At 34.9% G+C, this 27,404-nt stretch overlaps 1 protein-coding gene and 1 pseudogene across 6 annotated transcripts in view; both read right to left on the bottom strand.

Annotated features, from left to right (window-relative positions):
• NAALADL2 (N-acetylated alpha-linked acidic dipeptidase like 2) overlaps nt 1-27,404 on the bottom strand; it is a 1,339,397-nt gene that overhangs the window by 871,255 nt on the left and 440,738 nt on the right. For 2 of the 6 annotated variants that reach the window (XM_040480794.1, XM_040480788.1), the window contains one exon: nt 12,229-12,265. The exons of the other annotated variants lie outside the window; for them this stretch is intronic. Coding sequence is in view for 1 of the 2 variants with exons in the window: in XM_040480788.1 (XP_040336722.1) it covers nt 12,229-12,265 (37 nt within the window). In the remaining variant the exon portion in view is untranslated. The remainder of the gene's footprint in view (nt 1-12,228; nt 12,266-27,404) is intronic. 6 annotated transcript variants of the gene reach the window in all.
• Nucleotides 19,281-20,319, bottom strand: LOC121033393 (protein S100-A6-like; annotated as a pseudogene).

Below are 27,404 nucleotides of genomic sequence, written 5' to 3'. Positions count from 1 at the left end.
CATGGTTCAACAATATTTAAAATCTCCATGAGGCAGGGATGAAGGGTTGAAGGAGAGATTTATACAGGTTCTTTAACATCCATTTTTTTCATAGGAATAAAACAAATACCTGCTGTTAAAGCACGGTTTTAAAAATTAAATAACTATATGATCATGACAGCATAAGCGTCTGGTGTATACATAGAGTTCTGTATAAATGTTAACAAATACTGTTGTATCTATGTGCTAGCTAGCGTGAATTCAATTAAATTGGAATAGCTACAAGGCTAAGAATGCTTTTTTTTTTTTTTTTAGCATGAACTAAGGACATGCCTCCATTCTAAGAAAATCCGTTTACTTTTGGTTCCCCTGAAAAACTTTCCTACACCATTAAGGCCCTATAGCCATTTCTTTTTGAGACTCCTCTTTTCTTGAAAACCAAAGGCTTTGCTTTATGTTTTTATTTTGAAATGAATGGATACTGCCATAGGGTTATAAATTGGTTTCATGGTCAAAGGAGAAATGTATTGATTTTTAATCTTGTTTCAAACAAAAAAACATAAGAAAGCCAGATTTAAATCTTGCCTGTTTTAGTAAATAAGTCAAATTTTAATATATGAATAAAATAAATATACAGACTTTCGACTCTACTATTTAGGAAAATAAGGGGTTACTCTTCTATTAACTACTACGATCTTACTAGAAATTCTTCTTTCATCTCTTTTTAAGTTCCTTAAATATACCTGCATAAGTGTTCTCAAATTCAGCATACTTTAAAAATAATTTTCTAAGGCTTAGTGAAAAAAGACTAATTTCTATAGCCACCTGCCTATTTCTAGAGCCATCGCTGACTGATGGCTTACACAGCCTTTTTATACAGCATTGACATTTTAAAGATACTGGCCAGTCTGAACTTTCCATCTGGCGTCCCTGATTTTCTTTGTCCCACTTTCCTGAAGTGACTTATTCCATCTTTGAGCTCTAAAACTACTTTGATTTAATTCAGGCCTAGGAGTTTGAAGGAAGTTTATTAAAACAAGAAATGAGAGTAATGCCTCCAATAGTGCATGGTGATGTGGAAGCAAATCCCTGACTCCCTGGCATTTATTTGTATAACAACTCCACTGACAAGTATAACAGAGATATTCCAGAAACGTTGACACACTTACATAAAACTAGCAAGAGAGGTAGTCAATGGTTGCAAAATAAATAGAAAGATGGAGGAAATTAATTTACTTCAGGCCATAATAAACCCAACTTCTGTCTGTTGAAAAGAGATAATTGATATAAATAAGATATATTGCTTATTGCTAGAGAAGCAGTTAATACTTTTTAGGGGCGCCTGAGTGGCTCAGTTGGTTAAGCGTCCAACTCTTGATTTCAGCTCAGGTCATGACCTCACGGTTCATGAGACTGAGCCCCAGGTCAGAGCTTGGGATTCTCCCTCTCACTCTCTCCCTAAAAATTAAATAAACATTAACAAATACTTTTTAAAAATACTCTCTTACATGTTATACCATTAAAATTTCATTCATAGTAACACCATGATGTAAAAGAGTTTCCTCAGAGTCTTGAAGCTAGTCAACTACTAAAAACATGGCTCTTTATGCAGGGAGTCTTGTATTCCAGAATAGTGTCTCTGTCTCAATCTTCCTTCCCTGGTGTTTATCCAAAAATAAATCCAAAGCACTTACTACATAATAAATCCAAAATGCAATACTATTTATGCTATTAATTAACATTATTAATGTTTGTTCCTGAACACTAGTAGCACGGCACCTTTGCAGACGCCATCATAGAAAAGGCAGACACTGGAAACTTGGTTAAATGTTGTTTAGCAGTAAGACACATAGAGAGCAGTGAGGTACATAGAGGCTTTACAAAGCCATGGGAAATCTGAGAACAGTTTTGAAATATTAGTAAAAATGGGCTATCCCATTTTGGAAGCTACACATGACATAGTTCAAGTCCCAGCCTAAATATTGCTCATCTCCCAAAAGTCTTCTGAACATTGGCTTCCACCACCCAGTAAATCTATGATCAAAGAATCAAAGGAACACTAGAAAAGAGTCATTAGATCTCAGTTCAAGCAGTAGTTTTATCTTCAGTAATCCACTTCGTCTTTTATTTTTTTCTTACGGACCAAAGATTATTCATCTATAAAACAAAAGTGCTGGTTTCCAGAATATTTTAAAAATATTCTAGTGCTCGAGTTCTATGAAAGATGCTGTCATTTTGGTTATCGCACAAGAAAGGTAGCTATTCTCGGGGCGCCTGGGTGGGGCAGTCGGTTAAGCGTCCAACTTCAGCCAGGTCACGATCTCGCGGTCCGTGAGTTCGAGCCCCGCGTCAGGCTCTGGGCTGATGGTTCAGAGCCTGGAGCCTGTTTCCGATTCTGTGTCTCCCTCTCTCTCTGCCCCTCCCCCGTTCGTGCTCTGTCTCTCTCTGTCCCCAAAATAAATAAACATTGAAAAAAAAAATTTAAAAAAGAAGGGTAGTTATTCTCAAAAAGAATATGATGAATTCTCAAATTAAAAAAATAAATGAGGGGTGCCTGGGTGGCTTGGTCGGTTAAGCGTCCGACTTCGGCTCAGGTCATGATCTCACGGCCTGTGAGTTCGAGCCCCGCGTCGGGCTCTGTGCTGACCGCTCAGAGCCTGCAGCCTATTTCAGATTCTGTGTCTCCCTCTGTCTCTGTCCCTCCCCTGTTCATGATCTGTCTCTCTCTGTCTCAAAAATAATAAAACGTTGAAAAAAAAATTTTTAAAATAAATGAATTTGCAATTATGAGTCAAATTGAGTGACAGAAATTGGACGAGGGCTGAACTTGCTACACACAAAGAATTTGTGCAATTTTTATTTTACTCTTAATAAAGCTCCTATTTATTTTTAAAGGACTGAGTTGTTTTCAAATAAAACTCATCTATGATAATGCAAGTAAAGTATTTATGAAAAAAATCAGAGATCACATAGAGAGCAAAGAAATCCTGACACTAGAATCTGGAATGAGGTGATTAATGCCACTTTTGACTTCTAAATTGTTTTCTACTGTTTCCAAACTATCCTAAAACTAAGCAACTTAAAACATCAAATATATATTATCTCATACTTCTGTGGTTAAGAATCAGAGCATGGCTTAGCTGGAGCTTCTGACTCAAGGTTTTTCATGAGGCTGCAGTCAGGGTGTTGCTCAGGGATGTGATCTTATCTGAACCATGACTGGGGTTGGTTCTTGCTCCCAAGTCGATTCACATGCTTGTTGGTGAGATTCAGTTCTTTGTGGGCAGCTGGACTAAAGACCTCACCTCCTCACTAGCTGTTGGCTAGAAACCTCCCTCAATTTCTTGTCATGTGGGACTCTCAACAGGGCATATTAAAACATGGCTTTTAACTTCCCTCAGAATGAGGGAGAGAGAGCACCCAAAATGACAGCTGCAGTCATTTTATAACTTAATATCAGAAATGACATCCCAATACGCATGCTGTGTCCTGTTATTAGTTAGAGGCAAGTCAGTAAGTCCTGCCCACACTGAGAAAAGGAATTATAAAAAGGCATGAATGCCAAGAGGTGGGGATCATTGGAGATCATTGCCTAACATGGCTCTGTAGAGCCAGAGAAAAAATATACACAGACACTGATTGCATAGTTCTTATTATGTGATAAAATGATAATTATTCATCCTTAATGAAAATCTCTTCATGTAATTAAAAATCAGGTTTTATAACCATTTGTATGCAAAACGCATTGAGTGATATATAACGTGCTGAATAGTTGTTTTGTATCATGTTCAGAAAGTGTTCTTCATGGTCATATTATAGTTTTAAACTATAAATGAGGATATTTCAAAGTGGGGACAAATCTAATGCTACTTCCCAGGTATTTAATATGGTAAAAAATGTGTGGGAAATGGAGAATTAATATGTCAGTGTTTCTCAAGCTTTTATTATGCTTAAGAAATTATGCACATAAAAAGTAAAAATCCAGGTATATACTTCAGCTGTACTAAATTAAATCTCTGGGGGACAGGTGGGAACAGATATTTTTATATTATAATAAACACTTCAGAAAACTCTGATGCATCAGCTCCAAAAACCACCTTATACGGTCCCTCTCAACTATTAATTGCCTCTTCTAACATTCTTGGGATATAATACAATAGAGACCCATTCTGGCTCTATATCAGACATTTCAGTCAATTTCTTATCTTTCCCCACATGCAGATTTTCTGTTCAAGCTGATGAAAATTTCCAAATCAATATCAGGTGAAACAAAAAATCAAAATGTAGAAGACTGAGATAAATGTTTTGCTCTTTTAACTACAATTCAAGAAATTAAGAGGAATTAGAGAGCTCTATGTTTGAGTTTCATATTTTATTGTTACTTTTTATTTTAGAGAGAGAGTGAGCAGGGGGAGGGACAGAGAGAGTGGGGACAGAGGAACTGACATGGGCTGTATGCTGACAGCAGACAGCTCAATGTGGGGCTCAAACTCACAAACCATGAGATCATGACGAGCTGAAGTCGGAGCTTAACTGACTGAGCCACTCAGGTGCCCCTCATGTTTTATTTTTAAAGCTTTACTTGTCATTATGCTTTTTTTTTTATCTTATGAAAAGGTTTATTAATGAATACCATCTCTTTAATACCTGTTACCCATCACACTATATTGCTACCGATTAACTTCAGAAATATACAGTAGAAAATACATGAATTATAAAATCTATTCTCAAATTTCTCAAAGTTCTTAACTATTACATTCTTAGGGATGGTGATTTCCAGAAAAGTGACAATGTTAAAGAAAATTCTAATCCAAGGTAAGCAATTTACAATTGATTAGTTGTGCTGTTGCCCAGAGCAACCAGCATTTAAGTAGGAAGTTAAATGATAGAGCATATGGATAACCATTGGAAGTTTGGGTGGTGTCAGCTATATAAAGCTTTATGGTTTGAAAAACTTAGCATGGCTTTCTGGAAGAACTAGAAGTAAGACATTATAGTAAATCTGGAATATTTATAATTATTATTGACATCTATTAGATATATAAAATTTTACCACTGGGCATGTTATAAATTCTATCATTACAAAATAGGAAAAATGTTACAGAATGACTAACTTTGACATCTTTGAACTATTCATACATCAGTCCCACAAGGAACATGAACAAAAGCTTTAATGTTATATATATGACCTATCCTGAATTTAGCTAATGTAAAACTCAAACTACCTTTTCCCACATGATGTAGGGAAAAAGTCCTTAATAATTAGAACAACATCATCAAACCTCATGAATATATAGAGAGCAGCAAAACTGGTGATGTAACTATTTCACATAAATTGAGTGAATTATTGCCTCAAGCTATAAAGAGTATGGGAACAACAAAATAAAAGTAGTGGCAGTTCCAGCTGTTAGCAAACAGAAATAGGAAGCTCTTTCATTTGTAAAAGGAAATGACACAAGTTTTCTGGTCTCTAACAAAAAAGCATGCAACATTTTCTCCCACTTAAATATTTACAGTCCATTGCTTTTACTATTATGTATTCGATGAAAGAGTTATGGTTTTTTTTGCTGTTTTGGGCTTTGTAGTCCTTTTCAGCAATTAGCCAAACAATCCAGGACTGTGAGTAATGTGCAGGAAAGTTTGATTATACAGGAAATAGGTGGGTTTTGGCATTTACTTGCCTAGCAAACAATGCCAAATCCTAGGATGTCAAACCAAAGTAGACTTTCCATCTGACAAATGAGAGTGATAACTGTTTCACTCAAAGAACTTATAAACAAGAAATCACTAAGAACAAATTCTTTTAGATTCTTACTAATATGGTACCATATCATGGAATATAGTATTCTAACATTTTCATCATCATTATCATCACCATTACTCAATGCAACTTCTAGTGAGGACTTTCATGTACTGGATATATGCTGCCTATTGGAGACACAAGCTGAACAAGATATGGGTCAGCCCTTTGAAGAGCCCATGGATAAGTGGAATTATCTATTTTGCATTGCTCTGGATTTAAATTAGGGCTTTTGGAATGTACATTTTAGCCAGCCACCACTTAATCCCATTCCTGGATTACCTATAAATTTCCCTCTAAAATACATTCAACTGATTTCCAGGAAACACTGAATTCTCCCAGCCAGTAGCGATTCTTCAATATACCCATGCACTTCTTCTTCTTTTTTTTTTTTTTAACATTTCTTCATTGTTGAGAGACAGAGAGAGTTAGAGCATGAGCAGGGGAGGGGCGGAGAGAGAGGGAAACACAGAATCTGAAGCAGGCTCCAGGCTCTGTGCTGTCAGTACACAACCCAATGCTGGGCTCAAACCCACAAACCGCAAGACATGACCTGAGCCTAAGTTGGATGCGTAATCGACTGAGCCACCCAAGCGCCCCCATACACTTCTCATCTTATCAGTGAGCTGCATGCTTGCCAAAATCCATTTATATTTATTCTCAAAACACTCATTTTCCAGTTGTATATAATATTATAATTATGCAACTTAATTTCTACAAATACTAACAAAAGATAAGTAGCAAAAAGTAGTTGAATCTATGAAAATTAAGTACTTTAGAGTAGTTCAGAAAAGAGAAGTTAGTAAAAGATAGGATTGACAGATATTGCTGCTTTGCTAACCCAACACCCATTCCCAGACTATCCATTCTAAGAATTCACAGGGTTGGGTCAGCTAAAATACTAGCAAACTGATAGAGTCATCTGGCACCGTTTTGATCAATGACACATAAACATTCATTAATTGGTGGCAAGTAAGAAAATGTTGCTTTCTTCATAAGGAGGAAAGATGCATTTAGAACATAATCCTAATGTTGGGACCTGTGGCACCCATTTGTGACTGACTATAGGGTCAAGGCCAGAAGAAGTTCAGAAAGAATGTGATTATCCTAATGTCACCCATCACTTACCTCCAAACTTCTTTAATAAGATAATGGAAAGAAGGAATGAATTAAGGGGAAAAAAAGGAAAATTGGAAAAAGGGAAGGAAGAAAGAAGGAGGGAATTTATGTAAGCTATAGAAGATTTATTTGGTTATTTGCAATTGAAGCATTCCTAACTGATACACAGTAGTGGTTAGGGAAGAGGGAAGGGGGGGGGGGTCCAGAAGCATTTTTCATTCAGACTACTTCAGAAGTTTCTTGAGTTATATCCCACTATGAAATTAACAAAACTGCAAATCATCTCAATGTGACTAATGCAAGGAAGATGAGCTATGTGGAAATTCAATCAATGGACCCCAAATATAGTAAATAAATGTGCACTAATTAACATAGATAGATTGATACATAAAAATTAGGTATATATTCATCATTTGTAAGATTTCTCAGTTAAAAATGACTTTTTCAATAAATCAACAAATGCCAGCCATGAAAGTATTGAATGAAACAACTTCCACTATATTATAGGGGGAAAAAAAATCAGTCAAAATGTGTGCAAGATTCTAAAATCAATGCCAAAATGTGAACATTGCATATTTTCAGATCAAATTTTGGTAAAGGTGCAAATACACTAATTGGAAGAAGTAAATACAAAGTTTGGATATAAAAATTAAAATTAATGAATTTCAAAAGGTACATTAAGTGAGATAATATGCAAACAACTATTTCAAAAACTTTAGAACACTACTGATTATTGAGTCTTATTACTATTAAATTCTTAAAGAGGTTTAAGAAAACAATCATTTTTGTTGGTGCCTATCAAACCAATTAAGGAGTATTTCTTGACTATATTTTGGCTAATATCTACTCTATTAGAATACTAGAATTTAGAGTTGAAGGGCCTAGCCCAACTCTACAGTTTTAGCCTGACGCTAGTCTAAAACATCTCTGCAGAGAGGGCATGAAGCATGTGTTTACACATTCTACAATAGGGATTTACCTTATGAGTAAACTCATAGGCATGAGCAATTAGAAACAACTTTTTTATATTATGCATAAACCTGCCAACCTATAATTTCTGTCTGTTAGTCTCACTTTTGCCATCAGAAGTAAGATACAGGGGCACTTAGGTGGTTCAGTCAGGTAAGCATCCGACTCTTGATTTCAGCTCAAGTCATATTCTCATGTATTCAGGCTCTGTGCCGACAGCGTGCAGCCTAATTGAGATTCTTTCTCTCCCTCCCTCTCTCTGCCTGTCTCTTAAAATAAATAAATAAAATTAAAAAAAAAATAAGTAAGATAGAGGTTTCAGGCTGGCTAACCACATTTTCCTATTGCTACTAGGGTATCATAGAAATAGGGTTCATGTATTTCTGAGAATCTCTATCAAGCAGTGTATCTCAGATAATGCACACAAATAGTTTGGGAATGACTGAAAAATTCTCCATATTATCTGAAATTACAGTCCCTGATACATATTAATTATTTGCCACATGATTGGTAAGTCTGAACACCATCACTTCTCCCTAAGATACACTTCAGTAATTTACATTTTGACAGCTGACACTTTCAACCCCTGGCCACTGTATCAAGCATGAGATTACAGATTTAAATAAACAAAATTATCAAATCAGTTTCACTTTTATAACACAGTTGTATATACTGATTTCAAGTATAAACATTCATGTGTCTTTATGGGTCTTCTGCCTCCAGAATTATTTAGGATTTTATTTTTATAAAATTATATATTTAAATGATTAACTAAATAGTAAATTCAGATTAAAAAGTCACAATGGAGTATCTGGGAAGAAATGCCAAAATTAGAACTTAAGTCTCACATATGCCATTTATTAACTGTATAATTATAGATTTTTTTTATTTTTCTGATTTAATATCTAACTATGAGAATAAAATTAAATAATATGATTTTCTTCCTATTGAAATGTAAGGTATTAGTTACACTGAAATATATTATTCTAGCTTAAACGGTTCTTTTGCCATTATGCAACAAACTTCCAAAATGTAATATTTAATTTAAAAAAAGTCAACATATCCTGGCAATCAAAAATAGTAATGATAACAACAGTGAACATTTCTTTAACCCTTTTGTCAGACACTCTTCTAAGCACTTCATGTGTATTATCTCATAACACCTTAATAAAATACAGCTACATACTATTCTTATTTCTAATTTATAGATGAAAAAGCTGAAAAAAATAAAATTTAAGCTATTTTTTCCAGTCATAAAATAATATGTACAGTATATACATAGATAGATAAATAGATGATAGATACAGATGATATAAATATAGATAGATATAGATATAGATATGCCAAGAAATACCCTAAGTGTTTACTGAACAAATGATATAAATTTTTTCAAATGTATTAGTATACTTTTCAAATGGCTTTTTGAAATTTGCTGATTTTTTTAAAATTTTAACCCTAACTGTGTATGACATATTTCCCTTCTAAATATCACAAAACTACTTCCTTCATGCGAAACTCACAGGAAAATTTTCAGACAGTCTTGGGTTGTGCCCATGTGTATAAACAAGCCTGTAATTTTGATGTGCTAAGAAACTGAAGGATACTAGTACGTGAAAAGGCCTTATATTAAATTTTGAATATATAATCTTATTTTACTCCAAAATTATAAACATGTTTTTAGTGCTAATTCATATGGGCTCAAGGACCATAGATTTGGAGAGCTGTAATAAAAGCTACATTCACTCGGGAGGAAACGCTTAGAAATGCAAAGCTAGAGTAGATAACTAGACTTACAAATTCCAGAAAATGGCACAAACTAAAGGAAGTAGATGATTTGGAATAATAGCCAAGTCACTTTTTTTTTCCCCCTACATAATTCTTTGATATCCCTGATGCCCACATATTTTTAATGCTAGAGCTCTATTTCTCTATTAGAGAAATTTCAATTTCTCTATTAGAAATACAAAGGGGAGGGGCGCCTGGGTGGCGCAGTCGGTTAAGTGTCCGACTTCAGCCAGGTCACGATCTCACGGTCCGTGGGTTCGAGCCCCGCATCGGGCTCTGGGCTGATGGCTCAGAGCCTGGAGCCTGTTTCCGATTCTGTGTCTCCCTCTCTCTCTGCCCCTCCCCCGTTCATGCTGTGTCTCTCTCTGTCCCAAAAATAAATAAATGTTGAAAAATTAAAAAAAAAAAAAAAAAAAAGAAATACAAAGGGGAAAAAATACATAGAAGCAGAACTGTCCTTTTTTTATCAGAAAATAAAAGGAATATTTTTTAATGTTCCTTTTTAGAGCAAAGTTAACGATCACAGACAACCCTCCTTGCCTTCTTCAAACTATTCATTAATGTCGCATCTTAAATTCACTTAATTCAATCAATGTTATGTTTACTGGAGGAAAACATAAATCTTCCTCCCTCCCACCTTCTCTCCTGTCCTTTATTCTTTCTTTTCTTTCTTCATTTAATTTACCTAAAAATTAGAATAACCAGATTATAAAATTTCAGAAAAAACAAAAAAAAATTAGGAATATCCTCCATTTGTATATTGAATACCTAAGAAGTAATACTTTGTAATTTACCTCCCCCAGTCTTGTTTTCACATAAATATTTCATACAAATGTAAGCATAAAGTACATAACCTATTTTAATCTTGATGTTTACAATTAACACAATCATATAACTATACACCTGTGCTTATATATGTGTGTAATATGTGAATGTATGTATGTATGTATGTATGTATATATGTATATGTATGTGTGTGTATAGGTGTGCATTTATTTCCTGACCAATTTAATAGTTAAATAGCATTCCAGCAAGTAAAACGTGAATGAATTCTAACCTAATTATCCAATACCTTTATTTTTTCTAATATATAACATAATAATGACCATATTTTCATAGTTTCACAATACTTTAGGAATATTACATTAAGACTCCCAGAAGTGAAATTACTGAGACAGAAAGTAGAAGATTTTTAAGTCATCAGTGTGGCTTCTAAATTTCTAGGCAAAAATTGTCCTGGTTATACTTTATCAACAAAATATGCCTGCATACTCTTGCCAGTATTGGGTTTATAATTATTTGCTCACTTATGAAATGTGATGAGATGGAGGTTGGGAACCTGGCAGAGTACCAGTACCCTAAGCTCACCCTGTCTCATGTTTACAACTAGATATCACTCACAACCATGTAAATAAACTAGAGAATATCTGAAGACTGGCAGAACAAACTCCACAACTCCATGTAGAGAAGCTGCATTGTAGGTTAGGGAAGGCAGAAACCACTTGGTGGGGAGCTCCCCATAGAAGGGAGGAAGCTGCAAGCACAGAGAGGGGAGAGAAATTGTCTCTTGCACCAGGAAGCCTACCTGGGGAAGACAAATCCCAATAAAGTTTGGCTTTGAAAACTAGAAGGGCTGAATTCTGTGAGTTTGCATAACCAGGGAGACTTGGAACCTGGACCTTCAAAGGTCAGCTGATTCAGCACTAGGTGTGCCTCGAAGAGGAGGGATAGCTGAGTCCTCACCCTTAAAAAGATAGCAGCCCACAGAGAGGTAACATAGAAGCAGCATTTTGCACAATGCCTGAGGCAACAGTAGGGAGATCTGTTTATATGGATTTTGGAGCATGTTGGGGACTTCTCTGGGAATGAAGGAGATGGCAGATGCCATTTTCCTCCTCTATCCTGTAGTGTAAACACAGGGCCACCTGTGGAAGGCAGTGCTGCACAGACACTTGCTACCTAACCTACTAGCAGTATACCCTGCCAACAAGTTCTCCCAAGGACTCACTCCATGTCTGCTGGTCTGGGCCCTGGGATCAGTGCAAATACACCACAACCCCAGCTCCACTATGTGCTCTCCTTTGGAAGATCTGGCCTAAAACTAGCTCATTGTACATTTTGCTAATACTGCTGTCCCACCCCTGAGTTCCCCTCAGGCAAGCCCCCTCAGAGCTGGCCTGCCTGAGTTCCACTAACATCACAGAGAGCAAGCACAGAGCAGAACAGGCAGACAGACACTGCAGAAGACTGGACTGAAAGGAAAAGCAATTTAGACACAACAGCACGGTGCAAGCAACATATATAGGATACTCTCCTGAAGTGCCAGGTTCTAGTGAAGAGGGGATACTGAATAACAGGATCTCTTCTTCATAAAGCCACTAGGTATAGGAGCAGAATACGTAGCTGACTTTCCTAAAACACAGACACAGACACAGAGAGGTAGACAAGATTAGGAAACAGAGGAATATGTCCCAAATGAAAGAAGAGGACAAAATCATAGCAGGAGATCTAAACAGAACAGAAATAAGTAATGCACCTGATAGAAAATTTAAAGTAATGATCATAAAGATACTCACTGGACTTGAGAAAAGAGTGGAGGACATCAATGAGAACCTTAACAAAGAGATAAAAAAATAACATATCAGAGGGGCGCCTGGGTGGCGCAGTGGGTTAAGCGTCCGACTTCAGCCAGGTCACGATCTCGCGGTCCGTGAGTTCGAGCCCCGCGTCAGGCTCTGGGCTGATGGCTCGGAGCCTGGAGCCTGTTTCCGATTCTGTGTCTCCCTCTCTCTCTGCCCCTCCCCCATTCATGCTCTGTCTCTCTCTGTCCCAAAAATAAATAAATGTTGAAAAAAAAGTTAAAAAAAAAATAACATATCAGAGGTGGGAAACTCAACAGATAAAATTAAAAATACAAAATATGGAATAATAGTAAGCTACAGGAGGCAGAGGAATGTATCAGTGTGAACTGGATGATAGAATAATGAAAGGAAACCAGCTGAACAGACAAGAGACAAACAAATATTGCATAATGAGAACACAGAGAACTCAGCAACATCTTCAAGCATAATAACATTTGCATTATAAGGATACCAGAAGGAGAAGGGAGAGACGGGGTGGTGGTCAGAAAATGCACTTGAAGAAATAATAGCTAAAAACATCCTGAACTTGGGAAGGGAAACAGAGATCCAAAATCAGGGGGCACAAAGATTCTTCAACAAATTAAACCCAAGGAGGTCCACATCAAGACACATAGTAATTAAAATGGCAGTAAATAGTGATGAAGAAAGAATTTTAATGGTTGTAAGAGAAAATAAGATAGTTACATGCAAAGGAAACCCCATAAGGCTATCAGCTGATTCTTCAACAGAAACTTTGCAGGCCAGAAGGGAGTGGCATGATATATTCAAAGTGCTGAAAAGGAAAAAAACTACAGGCAAGAATACTCCATCTAGCAAGGCTATCATTCAGAATAGGAGAGATTAAAAGTTTCACAGACAAAAAACGGTAAAAGAATTCATGACCACTAAACCAGCCCTACGAGAAATGTTAAGGGGTACTATGTGAGCAGGGGAAAAAAGAGTGAGAAAAATAGGAAGACAAAAGCAAGAAAATTAAGTATATCTGTAAAAATCAATCAAGAGAAGCACAAAATAAAAGAAAGTAAAATACAATACCAAATATTTGAAATGTGGGAAAGAGAAAAGAATGGGTTCAAAATTAAGCAATCATCAACTTAATATACACTGCTATATGCAGAATATATTATATATAAACTAAATGATAACCACAAATAAAAAAATAGTAATAGATATGCAAAAAATGAAGAGTAAGAATCCAAATATTTCACTAAAGAAAGCCAGTTAATCATAAGAGAACAAGAGAAGAAAGGAACACAGAGGGACTACAAAACAAAAAGAGCATAAAACAAATAAAAAATAGGAATAAATACACATGTATCAATAATTTCTTTGAATGTAAATGGCCTAAAAACTCTAAACAAAACACAAAGGGTGACAGAAAGAATTAAAAAAAAAAGAAGGCCCATCTATATGCTGTCTACAAAAAACTAATTTCAGAATTAATGCACATGCAAACTAAAAGTGACACGATGGAGAAACATTTATTAAACAAATGGAGTAAAAAGAAAGCCAAAGTAGCAATACTTATATTGGACAAAATAGACTTTAAAACAAAGCCTGTGACAAAGGACAATAAAGGATACCATATAATCATAAAAGGTGCAATCCAACAAAAGGTATAACAATTGTAAATATTTATGCACCCAAGATGGGAGCACCCAAATACATAAAGCAATCAATAATAAACATAAAGGAAATACTCAGGAGTAATAAAATAATAGTAGGGGACATTAACACCTGACTTACAATAATGGCTGGATCATCCAGACAGACAAGGGAACAGTGATTTGAATGGCACACTGGACCAGATGGATATTAACAGATATATTCAGAAAACTCTATCCTAAAACAGAATATACATTCTTTTCAAGTGCACATGGAATATTCTCCAGGATAGATCACATATAAGGACACAAATCTAGTCTCAACAAATTCAAATAGATCTGAATCATACCATGCATCTTTTCTGACCATAGGCACTATGAAAGTCGACATCAAGAAAAAATTTGGAAAGTACACAAATGAAAAAATTTTGAAAGTGCACAAACGAAAGCACCATTGTCCAAAATCTTTGAGATGCAGCAAAATCTGTTATGAGGAAAGTTTACAGCAATACAGGCCTACCTCACAAAGCAACAAAAATCCCAAATAAACAGCATAAACTTACATATAAACAAACTAGAAAAAGTACAACAAATAAAACCTAAAACCAGTAGAAGGAAGGAAATAATAAAGATTAGAGCAGAAATAAACAAAATTGAAACTAAAACCAAACCAAACCAAACAAACAAATAAGCAACCAAAACAAAAATAAAACAAACAAAACAAAACAAAACAAAACAAAACAAACAAAAACACAATGGAAAAGATCAATAAAACTGGGAGCTGGTTCTTTAAAAAGATCAAAAAAGTTGATAAACTTTTAGCCAGACTCATCATAAATAAACAAACAAACAATAAGAGAGAAAGAGAATATTCAAGTAAATAAACTAAGAAATGAAAGCGGAGAAATAACCGACACCACAGAGACAAAAAGATTGTAAGAGAATATTATAAAAAATTATACGCCAAAAAATTGGACAACCTAGAAGAAATGGATAAATTCCTAGAAACATGGAATCTCCCAAAAGCAAATCAGGAAGATAGAAAATCTGAAGAGACTGATTACCAACAATGAAGTTGAATCAGTAATCAAAAAAACTCTCAGCCCACAGAACTCCAGGGCCAGAAGGCTTCACAGGTGAATTCTACCAAACATTTAAAGAGGGTTTATAGATCTATTCCCAAACTATTCCAAAAAAATAGAAGAGAAAGGAAACTTTCTAATTAATTCTATGTAGCCAGCATTACTCTGATACAAAAACCAGATAAAGACACTAACAAAAAAAGAAAACTACAGGCCAATATATGTGATGAATATAGATGCAAATATCCTCAACAAAATACAAGCAAACCAAATTCAACAATACATTGAAAAAATCATTTACCACAATCAAGTGGGATTAAACTACGGAACTACATCAAAATAAAATCTTCTGCACAGCAAAGGAAACAATCAATAAAACTAAAAGGCAACATACTGAATGGGAGAAGTTATTTGCAAATGACATATCTGATAAAGCATTAGTATCCAAATATATAAAGAACTTATACAACTCAACATCCCCCAAAAATAAATAATTCAATTTAAAAGATGGAGAGAAGACATGAATAGACATTTCTCCAGAGAAGATATACAGATGGCCAACAGTCACATGAAAAGATGCTCACCATCACTCATCACCAGGGAAATGCAAATCAAAACCATAATGAGATATCACTTCATACCTGTCAGAATGGCTAAAATCAAAAACACACACAAGAAAATAAGGGCTGGAAAGGATGTGGAGAAACAGGAATCCTTCTGCACTGTTGGTGGAAGTGCAAACTGGTGCAGCCACTGTGGAAAATAGTATGGAATCTCCTCATGCAGTTAAAAATAGGGGTACCTGGGTGGCTCAGTCTGTACAGCCTGCAACTCTTGATCCTGGGGTTGTGAATTTGAGCCCCATGTTGGGTGTAGAGATTATTTAAAAATAAAATATTTTTTAAAAAATGTTAAAAATAGAACTACCTTACGATCTAGTAATTGCACTACAGGGTATTTACCCAAAAAATACAAAAACACTAATCAAAGAGATGCATGCACCCCTGTGTGCCCCTGTGTTTATAGCACCATTGCCCACAATAGCCAAAAAATGGAAGCAGCCCAAGTGTCCATCAGTAGATGAATGGATAAAGAAGATGTGGTGTATATATACACACAAGGGAATATTTTGCAGCCAAAAAAAAAAAAAAAAAAAAAGAATGGCATCTCGTCATTTGCAACAATAGGGATCGAGCTAGAGAGTATACTGCTAAGTGAAATAACTCAGAGAAAGAGAAATACCATATAATTCCATTTATATATGAAACAAAAAAGCAAAAGGAAACCGAGAGAGAGAGAGAGATCCAAGAAACAGACACTGAACTATAGAAAATAAACTGATGATTATCAGAGTAGGAGGTGTGTGGAGAGACAGATGAAAATAAGTGATGGGGATTAATGAGTATCCGTATCATGATGAGTACCGAGTAATATGTAGAATTGTTTAAATCACTATATTGTACACCCAAAACTAATATAACACTATATGTTAACTATACTAGAAATTTAAAAAGTAATAATAAAAGAAAAAAGGAATGTAAAAAATGACTCTTTCTTGCTGTTGTAATTTTCATTTGTTTGATTATAAACCAGGTTTCATATACTTTTTTTTTTTTAATCCCTGTATTTCCTCCTTTGTGAGTTGTCTGTTCATGGCCTTTATGTATATATTGGTTGGAACATTTACTACCTAACCCACTGATGTTTTTGAGGAAAGGTTAATATCTCATATATATTAAACCCTCTGTCATATATATTTAAGTCTTTGCTCATTTTATCTGCTTTTTTATATTCTCAGAATTCAAATTTATTTTTAGTGTTTTTCTTTTGCTAATGACATTTTTATCTGATATTATATCTGACTTTAAAAGTTATTTCTTTAGTCACCCCTCCCTCTCCCTCCATATTCAAACATATTCAACAATTTCTACTGTTAATAATTCTATTAATTTTTAGTTATATAGTTATTGTTAATTATTCTATTAATTTTTCTACAATTTTAGTAAATTTTTCCTTAATTTTAAAAGTAACATATAATCATTGAAAAAAAATTATACACATATGCAAAACTGTTACGCAATTCAAAAAAAAGCCAAGGACTCCACTGAAGATGTGATCTTTGTTAAAATTTTGTCATATTTCCTTTAATTATTTTTTATGACTTTTAATTTATTTGAAAGCATACAGTATATATATTTTAGATTACATTACAGGTAATTCTGTGCTGTAAAAATAATTCTACCCTACCCTGTATATAAAAGTTTATTTCTGAATTAAAATATTTTATTAGATCATCAGAAATTACTGGTTAGCGTTAACATAAAATTTTAAGGTTTTTAAGATTTTATCTTTAAGTAATCTCTACACCCAATGTGAGACTTGAACTTAACAACCTTAAGATCAAGAGTCACATGCTCTACCAACTGAGTCAGCCAGGCTACTCAAACATTCAAGTTTTTTGATGTATGTTGTAAAACTGTCTTCCAAAATGCTTATATGAATTTACATCCCTTCTAGAAATGTGCATTCTTTCATTTATCCTAACTACCACAGGTGTATTGTGTTGCATTTATTTACTAATTTGACAAATGGATATGCTATTTTCTTTTTATTTTAGTTTCTATATCTTGAAGATTAAAAAAAATAACTCCTTAATGAATCTGAAATTATTTGGGTAAACTATGAATTAAAATCACAATTCTAAAATATCTAACCAATTTTTTAACTCTACTTTTGTCCATTTGATCTATGATAGCCTCTAATTTGTGGTAGTGTATTAAATTCTACTAGTTTGGGGCGCCTGGGTGGCGCAGTCGGTTAAGCGTCTGACTTCAGCCAGGTCACGATCTCGCGGTCCGTGAGTTCGAGCCCCGCGTCAGGCTCTGGGCTGACGGCTCGGAGCCTGGAGCCTGTTTCCGATTCTGGGTCTCCCTCTCTCTCTGCCCCTCCCCCGTTCATGCTCTGTCTCTCTCTGTCCCAAAAATAAATAAATGTTGAAAAAAAAATTTAAATTCTACTAGTTTGACTTCCAGTTACATAATATTTTAATTGTTGGTGCCTTGCAAATGCTTCAATATCTGGTAGAACTAGTTTCATAGTTTTGTCAATATTTGTTTTTCCTTTAATAGTCCTGTCTGGTGTTTTTTTTTTTTTTTACCCCCAAAACTTCTAAACAACTATTGACATTTTGATCAAAATTAAATATATAAAACTAGTATTTAAAATTTTATTTAAAGAACCCATACATATCTTGCTAAGTTTAGTTCCAAGTTGTTAATGTTTTGGGGTTTTTTGGGGGGTTTTTTTGTTTGTTTGTTTTTGACATTAAGATAGCAGGAACATAGGAATGATTTTGAATTTTCACTTCGTTGATGTTGTTCTCTGGCCACAAAGCATATGCCTTTGGACTTACTGGGAAAATATGTATATACAAATAATCATACTTTTATGTCTCTCTCTATATATATATATAGACATACATTGTATATATCTTCTCTTCATATATATGTGTGTATATATATATATATAATTCATTTCTCTTTCATATCTTGCTTCCCTAATTGAACTTAAAGAGCAGTTTTTATTATTTTTTTTAATTTTTTTAATGTTTATTCATTTTTGAGAGAGAGACAGAATATGAGCGGGGAAGGGGCAGAGAGAGAGGGAGACACAGAATCCGAAGCAGGCTCCAGGCTCTGAGCCATCAGCACAGAGCCGGACGCGGGGCTCGAACTCTCGAACCGGCGCCCCGAGCAATTTTTACTATTAATAATAATGGGCACCCTAGTTTAGTTCTTGACTTTTGTACATAATATCTTTATAGTTTTAATGTTAGCTAAGGGTTTAGTGTATATCACGACATGCCAAAAATATTTTACTATTCTTAATTGTATTAGAAATGATTATTAACATTACTAAATTTTTATTTCAAAGGGTGAAATATTGCATTATAAAGTCAATTTATATTGAAGCTACCTTTGCCATTCTGGGTAAAACCCTAATTGGTGGTATTATGGAATTCATTTACAATATTTGTAATTCCATTTACTAGTATTTCCCCAGCAATTTAGTATTTAAAGGAACATTCTCTTATGATAACAGAAATTGTTTTTCTTATTTTCTTATTTAATAGAAAAATAGTGCCTCTAAGAGATAGTATCAATTAAGTAATGATCAGATAATGCTTTTTTCTTTTAAATTTGACCAAAAAAAAAAAAAAAGGATATTTATTTGACAAAAAACAACACACACAAAAAAAAAAACACCACTGGATTTGGCTTAGGCAGGCCCAGACAGGGTGTCTCCACCTTCCTGATTTATTTTCAGCCCTTGAGGGCATCACTGTAGATCAAATTCAAGGCCCCCAGGAAGGAGACATATTCCTGGAAGTTCACCACCACCTGGTTCTTGTTCCTGTCCAGGTCATCTGTCAGTCCATCAGCTTTGCAACGTCAGCATCCTGCAGCTTTAGGCCAATGGTGAGCTCTTTCTTTCTGGATCAGCTCCTTCAGCTCCTTTTCACTCAGGGTCTTCTTGTCGCCTTCCCGGACTGAGTACTTATGGAAGAGGGCCACAAGAAAGCCAGTGGCCTGATCCAGGGGGCATGCCAGGGCTGGGTGCTAGGCTCAGAGCGCAAGGCCAGGAGTACTTCAACAGACCGAGAAGGTACCTTTTGAATATCTGAATTCCCTAAGTGGTTGACTTCTATATATAAAGAAATCAATATTTGGTTCTCTTATATTTACTTAGTAGTTATTGTTCACAGAATCAAGATAAAGAAGGAGCCAGTTAATATGTAACTACCTATAACCTGCTGAGTGATATATAAACAAATACTATCTAATATTATGTACATTCTAGCAAGGATTTTGTGGCATACAAAGGATATGGTTAGTCTTCATAACTTTGGTTTGGCTTTTTCTTAGCCACAGCTTCCCATACAAATGAGACAAACTGGGCATTTCTTTATTTCCTTAACCACTTCACTTCTACATCACTCTGCTTTTATTCACATCAAGTCTTCATTCTGAAATGTTCTTTTTTTAAAATTTTTTTTAACATTTATTTATTTTTGAGACAGGGAGAGACAGAGCATGAACAGGGGAGGGTCAGAGCGAGGGAGACACAGAATCTGAAACAGGCTCCAGGCTCTAAGCTGTCAACACAGAGCCCAACGCGGGGCTTAAACTCACAGACCTCGAGATCATGACCTGAGCCGAAGTCGGCCCCCCAACCGACTGAGCCACCCAGGCGCTCCCTGAAATGTTCTTTCTAAATAAACCTGCAGTTTTTTATCTTTAAAGCTCTTACTTATTACTTACTTCTTCAGCTTCTACCATGAAAATACTAATTTTATATAGTTCCTTTCCTGCTAATATTGTTTATATGTCTTTGACACTGGATTTTGAACTTATCTAGAATGATAACAGTGTATATTTATTTGGTATCCCCGGGAGCCATATAATACGAGCTCATTAACTACTACCATTGAATGAATGAATGGTATAAGAGAGTCTTCATTACAAATTTACCCTGCCCCATATATTTATAAATGGATTATAATTTTAACTAAAGAATGTCTAGTACAAAAGAAAAATTATATTTTTTGCTCCTATGTATATCTTCTGTTTGATTATACTAAAATAGAATGTTAAGATTATTGTCCTAGTTGTTATAGTTGATGTCCTAGAAAGGAATGATATAATATCTTAAGATCATTCATGATCTCTAGCTCATATATAGCACAAAATCAAGGCCTGGACTCATATGGAGAATGCTATAGTGAACTCCCCTCAATTCACTTCTTTTCAGAAACATTAAGGGGGAATTATCACACACCCACACACCTGAGCTGCCAGTCCCCAAAAAGACTTGCTTTTGCATTGGTAATAAACTGAAAAGAAACTTCTTTCACAGTTGCTTTCGCATTATGAAGAATGTCCTTTTACCCATTTGACAGAGATTTCTCACAAAATCCCATATATGTTGTTCTTAGTTAAATTGTAGGTATACAAGGAGAAGAGAACTGTAAGATCAAGAAAAAAAGATTAAAATAATCAATTGAACTCCTCAGAGCCTCTTTTCTTCTTTCATGGAAATGCAAGGTAATTCAGTCATGTCTTGTCAATTATTAATGCAATGTTTTTTTAATGCAAGGATTATAAAATGAAATATTCTGTGTGTTCTGGCTCTGAACGTTGGATGTGAATTTAAATTTGCCCTTTTCATTCACTAGAGGCAGAGAAGCAAAGATGGAGAATGAAGAGAAAGGCACACACCCGGGCAGACAATGGTGGTGGTCAACAGGAGAGGAGGCAGGAAACTAAAGGCAGGTGGTAGAATCAGGTGGCTAAAGGAAGCTAGAAAAATCACACATCTTTAGTTTGTCTGTTTAAAACCCTGAAGAGAACCAGTTAAAGAAAATATTATAAAACAGATTATATAAAAGATTGCTTATAGACAATTTTGTTGCCTACCAGACTAACACATCAATTTAAATTATGATTGGGTTACCTATCATAAAGAAACGTCGTGAGGAATGCTCATTGTTTTAAATAAAAAGACCTAAAATTTTCTTTTCTTTTTGTCTTTTTAATGTTTATTTATTTTTGAGAGAGAGACAGAGCTTGAGCGGAGGAGGGGTAGAAACAGAGGGAGAGACAGAATCTGAAGCAGGTTCCAGGCTCTGAGCTGTCAGCACAGAGCCCGATGCGGGGCTCGAACTCATGAACCGTGAGATCATGACCTGAGCCGAAGTGGGATGCTTAACCGACTGAGCCACCCAAGAGCACCAATACCTAAAATTTTCTAATTGTTAAGTTGTTTCTGTGTATGCTGGACAAGTCAGAGGTTTAGGCAAAGGGAAAATTATTTTGTAATTTAACATAAGTTATCACCTACAAATAAGCCACAAGCCTCTGTGAGAATTATAAAGCATGCTTAGTTATGTGAGGTCCTTGCATGGTGCTACAGTATATATCTACTGCTTGTCCAAAAGTTGTGCCTAATATTCTATAGGAAATAATGCAAAGTTTTTGAGGTTCAGGTCTGAACAAAGGGAATCAAATAAATGCTTTTATTTTCACGTAATATTTTGAAACTGACAACACTGTAATAACTTGTGGTTTGCAGTTAACCAAGCAAATAATTTGACTCAATTTATATGTTTATGTTGATATAGTAAACACAATTCAAACAGCACCATAATAATAGAGTGTTTTGAAATCAATTACAAAAAAACAAACCATATAATTACATATTTATGCTAGTTACTGCTAGACAATAGAACATAAGTACAGAATACAAATGTTCAGAGCAAGGTTGGTAAGCTTGATAAAATAAATGCCCCAAATGATAGGGGTCACTAATTCAGATTTTGCAAATGGCAAATTCTTAGTATCACGTTGTAAAAAAAGCAAGTCCGTTCTTTTCTCTTAATGTAAACTGACAAGTTGGCTATAATAAAAACTACAGATAAGCAACTCTGGAAATAGCTAAGAGGAAAGGCATTTGATCAACTATGAATGAAGTGAATTCTATGAATAGAATTTAGTTCTATTTGAACTAAAGGCTGATGTACTCACTGATAACAGTAGTCTACCTCCACTGTAATAATTGAGCAATTTCCTATTTTATCTTTCTACTTTTTGATTCTATCATATTTTGTCCAATCTCAACTGGCCCTTCAAATATCAATCTGACTGGTATTATTCTATAATCTCATGCTTTTGAATTTAAATCCAGGGAGCTGACTTAACAATAAAATAACAGTATTTTGTGACATATGAGCTAAAATATACTTTATAATCATGATCCATAAAAGAAAAAACCTTCCTACTACAATTTTAATAATTCAGCCAATAGTATAAAGTCCTGATGGACAAAATTAAATCAGACAAGTTCCTAAACAATTCATTTGGATGCACCACCTTTAGCACCAAGTTCCATAGATGTGCACTCCTCCCTTACTGTGCTTGCAACATCAGTTACTCTTGCCTGAAATTACAATTTGAAGAGTAGAAGGTTACATATAATCAACACATTCATAACTATCACCATTTACTTTACATTTGCTATCATTTAAATATTAACATCCTGACAACCCGGAAGAGAAAAGAAAAGCATAATGCTGTTAGGTTTCATGGAACTATTTCTGAGTATTAAGAGACAATATTTCCTAGACTTTATAACATTACTTCAATATCTTAATTGGATTCTATGGTAATTTTAATGCAAACATATCACATTGGATTGCTGTGTCTCTTGCCAGATTTTTAAATTTGAAAATGAGTGTTTATATTGCTAAAATTAATTCAAATTGAGACTTCCAGATGTTTATATATGTGCACAGGTGTCTACTCTCCCCTGTTCCATATGCTCATTAAAAATGAATACCTGTGTATAAGAATAAAAGAAACCTTATATGTGGGCCCCAAACCAAGAAATGGTGCTACTCCCAAGCCAGAAACATCAAAGCTTTTTAACAGTAGTGGAAATAGGCTAAAGGAAACACTGAGGGTCAATCTTCTGAGCTACTTCTGAGTACAGTTATTTTTCCTGAGAAGTAAGTGGAGTAGGCTTTGGTGGATTTCCACAAAAATCCCTTCACTCAATGAAGTTGCAGAGGAGAACAGACAAAGCCTGAAACAACCAGCCTCCACACAGATGGGCTATTTTTCACTGTTGCTGGTAGGCTCCATTTGGAAGCATCTATTCAAGGAAGTACCAAAGATCATTGGCTAGAGCAAGCAGAAAACTGGCATGGGGTTGGCAAGATGCAGTGAAGTGCCATTGGCAGTATGATAGAAATACCGGGCACTTTAGCATCTTGTGTGTAGCATGGGAAATTCATCATACTATGAACATCGCAGGAGAACTGTCAGTGTCCAGAGAGACGATTTAGATGAAAAATGTTTATTTCTGAGTTTGCACACAGTTTTAACTCTGTACTTATCTTCTGCATATCTGGAAATAGTAAAATGCAATGTGAGCAGGTAACATTCCAATCTTTAACCAAACTTACTGACAAAAGTCAGATGTGTGAGAAGATTCTGCAATATAAGAAAGTGCAAAGAAAGAGTCTGCTGGGTCACAGCCACTGGATGCATCGGAAGCATTTATATCAAGAGATTAAAAAATGAAATTTTCATTCACAGTCAAATAAGACTTAACAGAATATTGTATCAGAGGAATTAAAGCAAGCAATAATAGTAATGCAACAATATATGATCGGAAATAATTGCTTGGGATAAAAATAATGCTTTTCAAATTTGAAATTATAATAGATACAGTGAACAACAGATTGGATACTACAGAAAATCAAAGAAGGGAACCAAAAGACAAACTCAAGACAAACTCAATAAATTCATCCAGAACTCACAGGAAAAACAACGAGAACAACGATGTGAAGAATTGATTAGAGGGGTGCCTGGGTGGCTCAGTTGGTTGAGAGACGGACTTCGGCTCAGGTCATGATCTCACTGTTTGTGAGTTCGATCCCCGCATCAGGCTCTGGGCTGACAGCTCAGAGCCCGGAGCCTGCTTTGGATTCTGTGTCTCCCTCTCTCTCTGCCCCTCCCCTACTCATGCTCTGTCTCTCTCTGTCTCAGAAATAAATAAACATATAAAAATTTAAAAAAAAAAAGAATTGATTAGAATCCTGGAAGGTGTACAAGAAGATCAAATCTACTTATAAAGGAAATTCCAGAACCATAAAAAAGGAAAAAAAAAATCTATGAAATCAACCTTCTCCAAATTTAAGAAAGACCTGAGTGTATAGACTTAAATGTTCAAGTTCCTCCCAAAGCAAATGAGAGTAACATCTAGATGTATCACTGCAAATTTATGAATTTCAAGATAAAAGAAAAATCCCTCCAATTATCTATGCTTGAAACAAAAAAAACAGGTTTACCTCAAATTTTGTTTCTGTGTTACTTAATACCACAAACCATTTATGCATTGTCTTTAAAGGCTTTGCGGGATAATGTTTATTACCCAGTCAAAAGTAATTGTGCAAGGGGCACCTGGGTGGCATAGTTGGTTGCGTTCCAACTTCAGTTCAGGTCATGATCTCACAGTTCATGAGTTCAAGCCCCATGATGGGCTCTGTGCTGACAGCTCAGATCCTGGAGCCTGATTCAGATTCTGCGTCTCCCTCTCTCTCTCTCTGCCCCTACCCTGCTCACATTCTGTCTCTCTCTCAAAAATAAATAACCAATAAAAAAAGTAAAAAAATAGTAAATGTGTGAGAAGGTAACAGAGTATATTTGTAATATATGCAAGGTATGTTAAGCATATTCTATTAAGTATAATTATTCTATAACTGCTTAGGAGATAAAATAATAAAACAGAAAATCACCAGCATGATATAAAAGTACAAACTGCTTGATGTTGAAATGACAGAAAAAATGTAAATAATTATTGTTAGTTATAAATAAACCGTATGCAAATCTCAAAAATTAGTCTTGCAAAAATAGATGTAAAAATGAAAAATTAAAATTAAATAAAGTAAAATGGATTTAACAATCAAGACTACATGAATGAAAATTGAAAGTGATAGAAGAAGGGAAGAGAAGGGCAATTTTTTTTTTTTTTTACTTGGACAGGAGATAATATATTCAACACAGAAAATGAATACGATGGCAGCACATAGCAAAGCTGCAGCTGAGATCAACCTCTTCAGTCTCTTATTGTTCTAGACATAAAACTTATGTAGAAAAGTGACTTCAAAGAAATGATATATAGGAACAGGAAAATTAATATTATCATACTTTGTGAAAAAACAAAATGGAGCTCAAGTAAATTGAGGGAAAGATAGAACTGCTCTGGGTTCTCATTTAGAACTGAATTTGTCAAAGAAGTACCAATGGAAACATGAAATGTGCCATGTCTTTAGATACAACTCAAAACAAATTTTTGTGACTATATAATTTAGCTGTTAATATTGATAAAAATAAATTTTACCAGAGTTACAAAAACATGTAATGTTTTTTTGAGCCTTTGAACTTTAATGCAAGCTTCTTGAAGAATATGTTCATATCTGATTTCATTTGCAATTTGCCAGAGTGTGTAGTACATGCTAAGCACTCAAGAATTTGAGGGACTGAATGAAAATCCATTGTCATAACCATTTACATTTATTTCCATGTGCTTTTTTACAAAGGTGAGTCTATAATCTGAGAGACATCACATTTAAATTCATTTAAAAGTGATCTGGTTATGCATTTGTTCAGGGCATATATCCTTTAAAAAAAACAACCTAATTCCATGCTGTATGTATAGACTATTAATTATATTTATTGAATGCTTACCAAGTGATAGGCCAAGTGCTAAGGGCTAAATCTCAATGAGTGGTACATAGGGAAGCAGGTCATTGTGCTTTCCAACATATTACATTTCAAACTACAAATATGACAAACTTTTTTGGGGAAAAAAACTGCTCCTTTTCTTCTATTCTCCACACAAAGCCAGAGTGATCTTTTCAAAACATGAATCAGCTCATGTCACTGCCTTACTTTTTAAACCTTCTAATGACTTCCCATTATACTTAGGATCTAATGCAAACTTCTAAGGCTGCAAACCCTCTATTACCCAGCCACAGTCTACTCTTTAACCTCATCGTCTCATAGCTTTTTGTCCTTGTTCACAACATTCCAGACTCCCTGACATTCTTTTTCTTCCTCAAAAACTTGCAAAGTCTTAGCCCTTGCAATTTTCTCTGCTAGGGACACTTTTTCCTATGTTTTTCACATTGCTGGCTTCTTTCCACCCTTCAGGGTTCACGTCAAATATTACATCCTCTAAGAGGGGCACCTATGAAAAAATCCCATCTAAATCCTATCTAAAGATCCCTCTCTGACCCATAACCCTATCATATTTTCTTACTACTGATTACCCGCTGATATACTGTCAGGCTGATGTTGTTTTATTTGTTAATTGTCTGTCTCCCTTCTGTTACATTCCATTAAAATGTAAGCTCCGTGTGAGACATTATATGTTTTGCTCATCACTGTGCCCACATCTAGAACAATGAAAGATGCTCAAAATATATGTGAATAGATGAATGTGGAAGTCTTTCTGCTCTTTTAACTTAAGCCCAGAAAATAAATGGCAAGGGTACATTTGAAGAATGTATATAGTAACTTATTAATAAAGATATTAATTTGATTTATATAACAATAATCATGCATGCTCAGGAAGCAACCTTTTAGTATTTAGTTAAATGATGATGGTACTGATCACAAGATTAACCAGGATCATCTAAATCAAGTTTAATTAATTAGACACTTATAGTGCTCAGTGCTATTGAGCCACCAAATAGAGAAAAGATGTTTGAAGCAAACTTCTAGTCTTATAATTAGCAACCCTTTCCAGGTCACCACAAAAATACTAGTAGCAGTGTAAATCAGACTGCCTAGTGATCAGG

Source organism: Herpailurus yagouaroundi, unplaced genomic scaffold (assembly GCF_014898765.1).
Source record: "Herpailurus yagouaroundi ecotype Mexico unplaced genomic scaffold, PumYag 159, whole genome shotgun sequence".
NCBI lineage: Eukaryota > Metazoa > Chordata > Mammalia > Carnivora > Felidae > Herpailurus > Herpailurus yagouaroundi.
The sequence above is the reverse complement of the archived record's forward strand: the minus strand, read 5'-3'. Positions and strand labels throughout refer to the sequence as shown.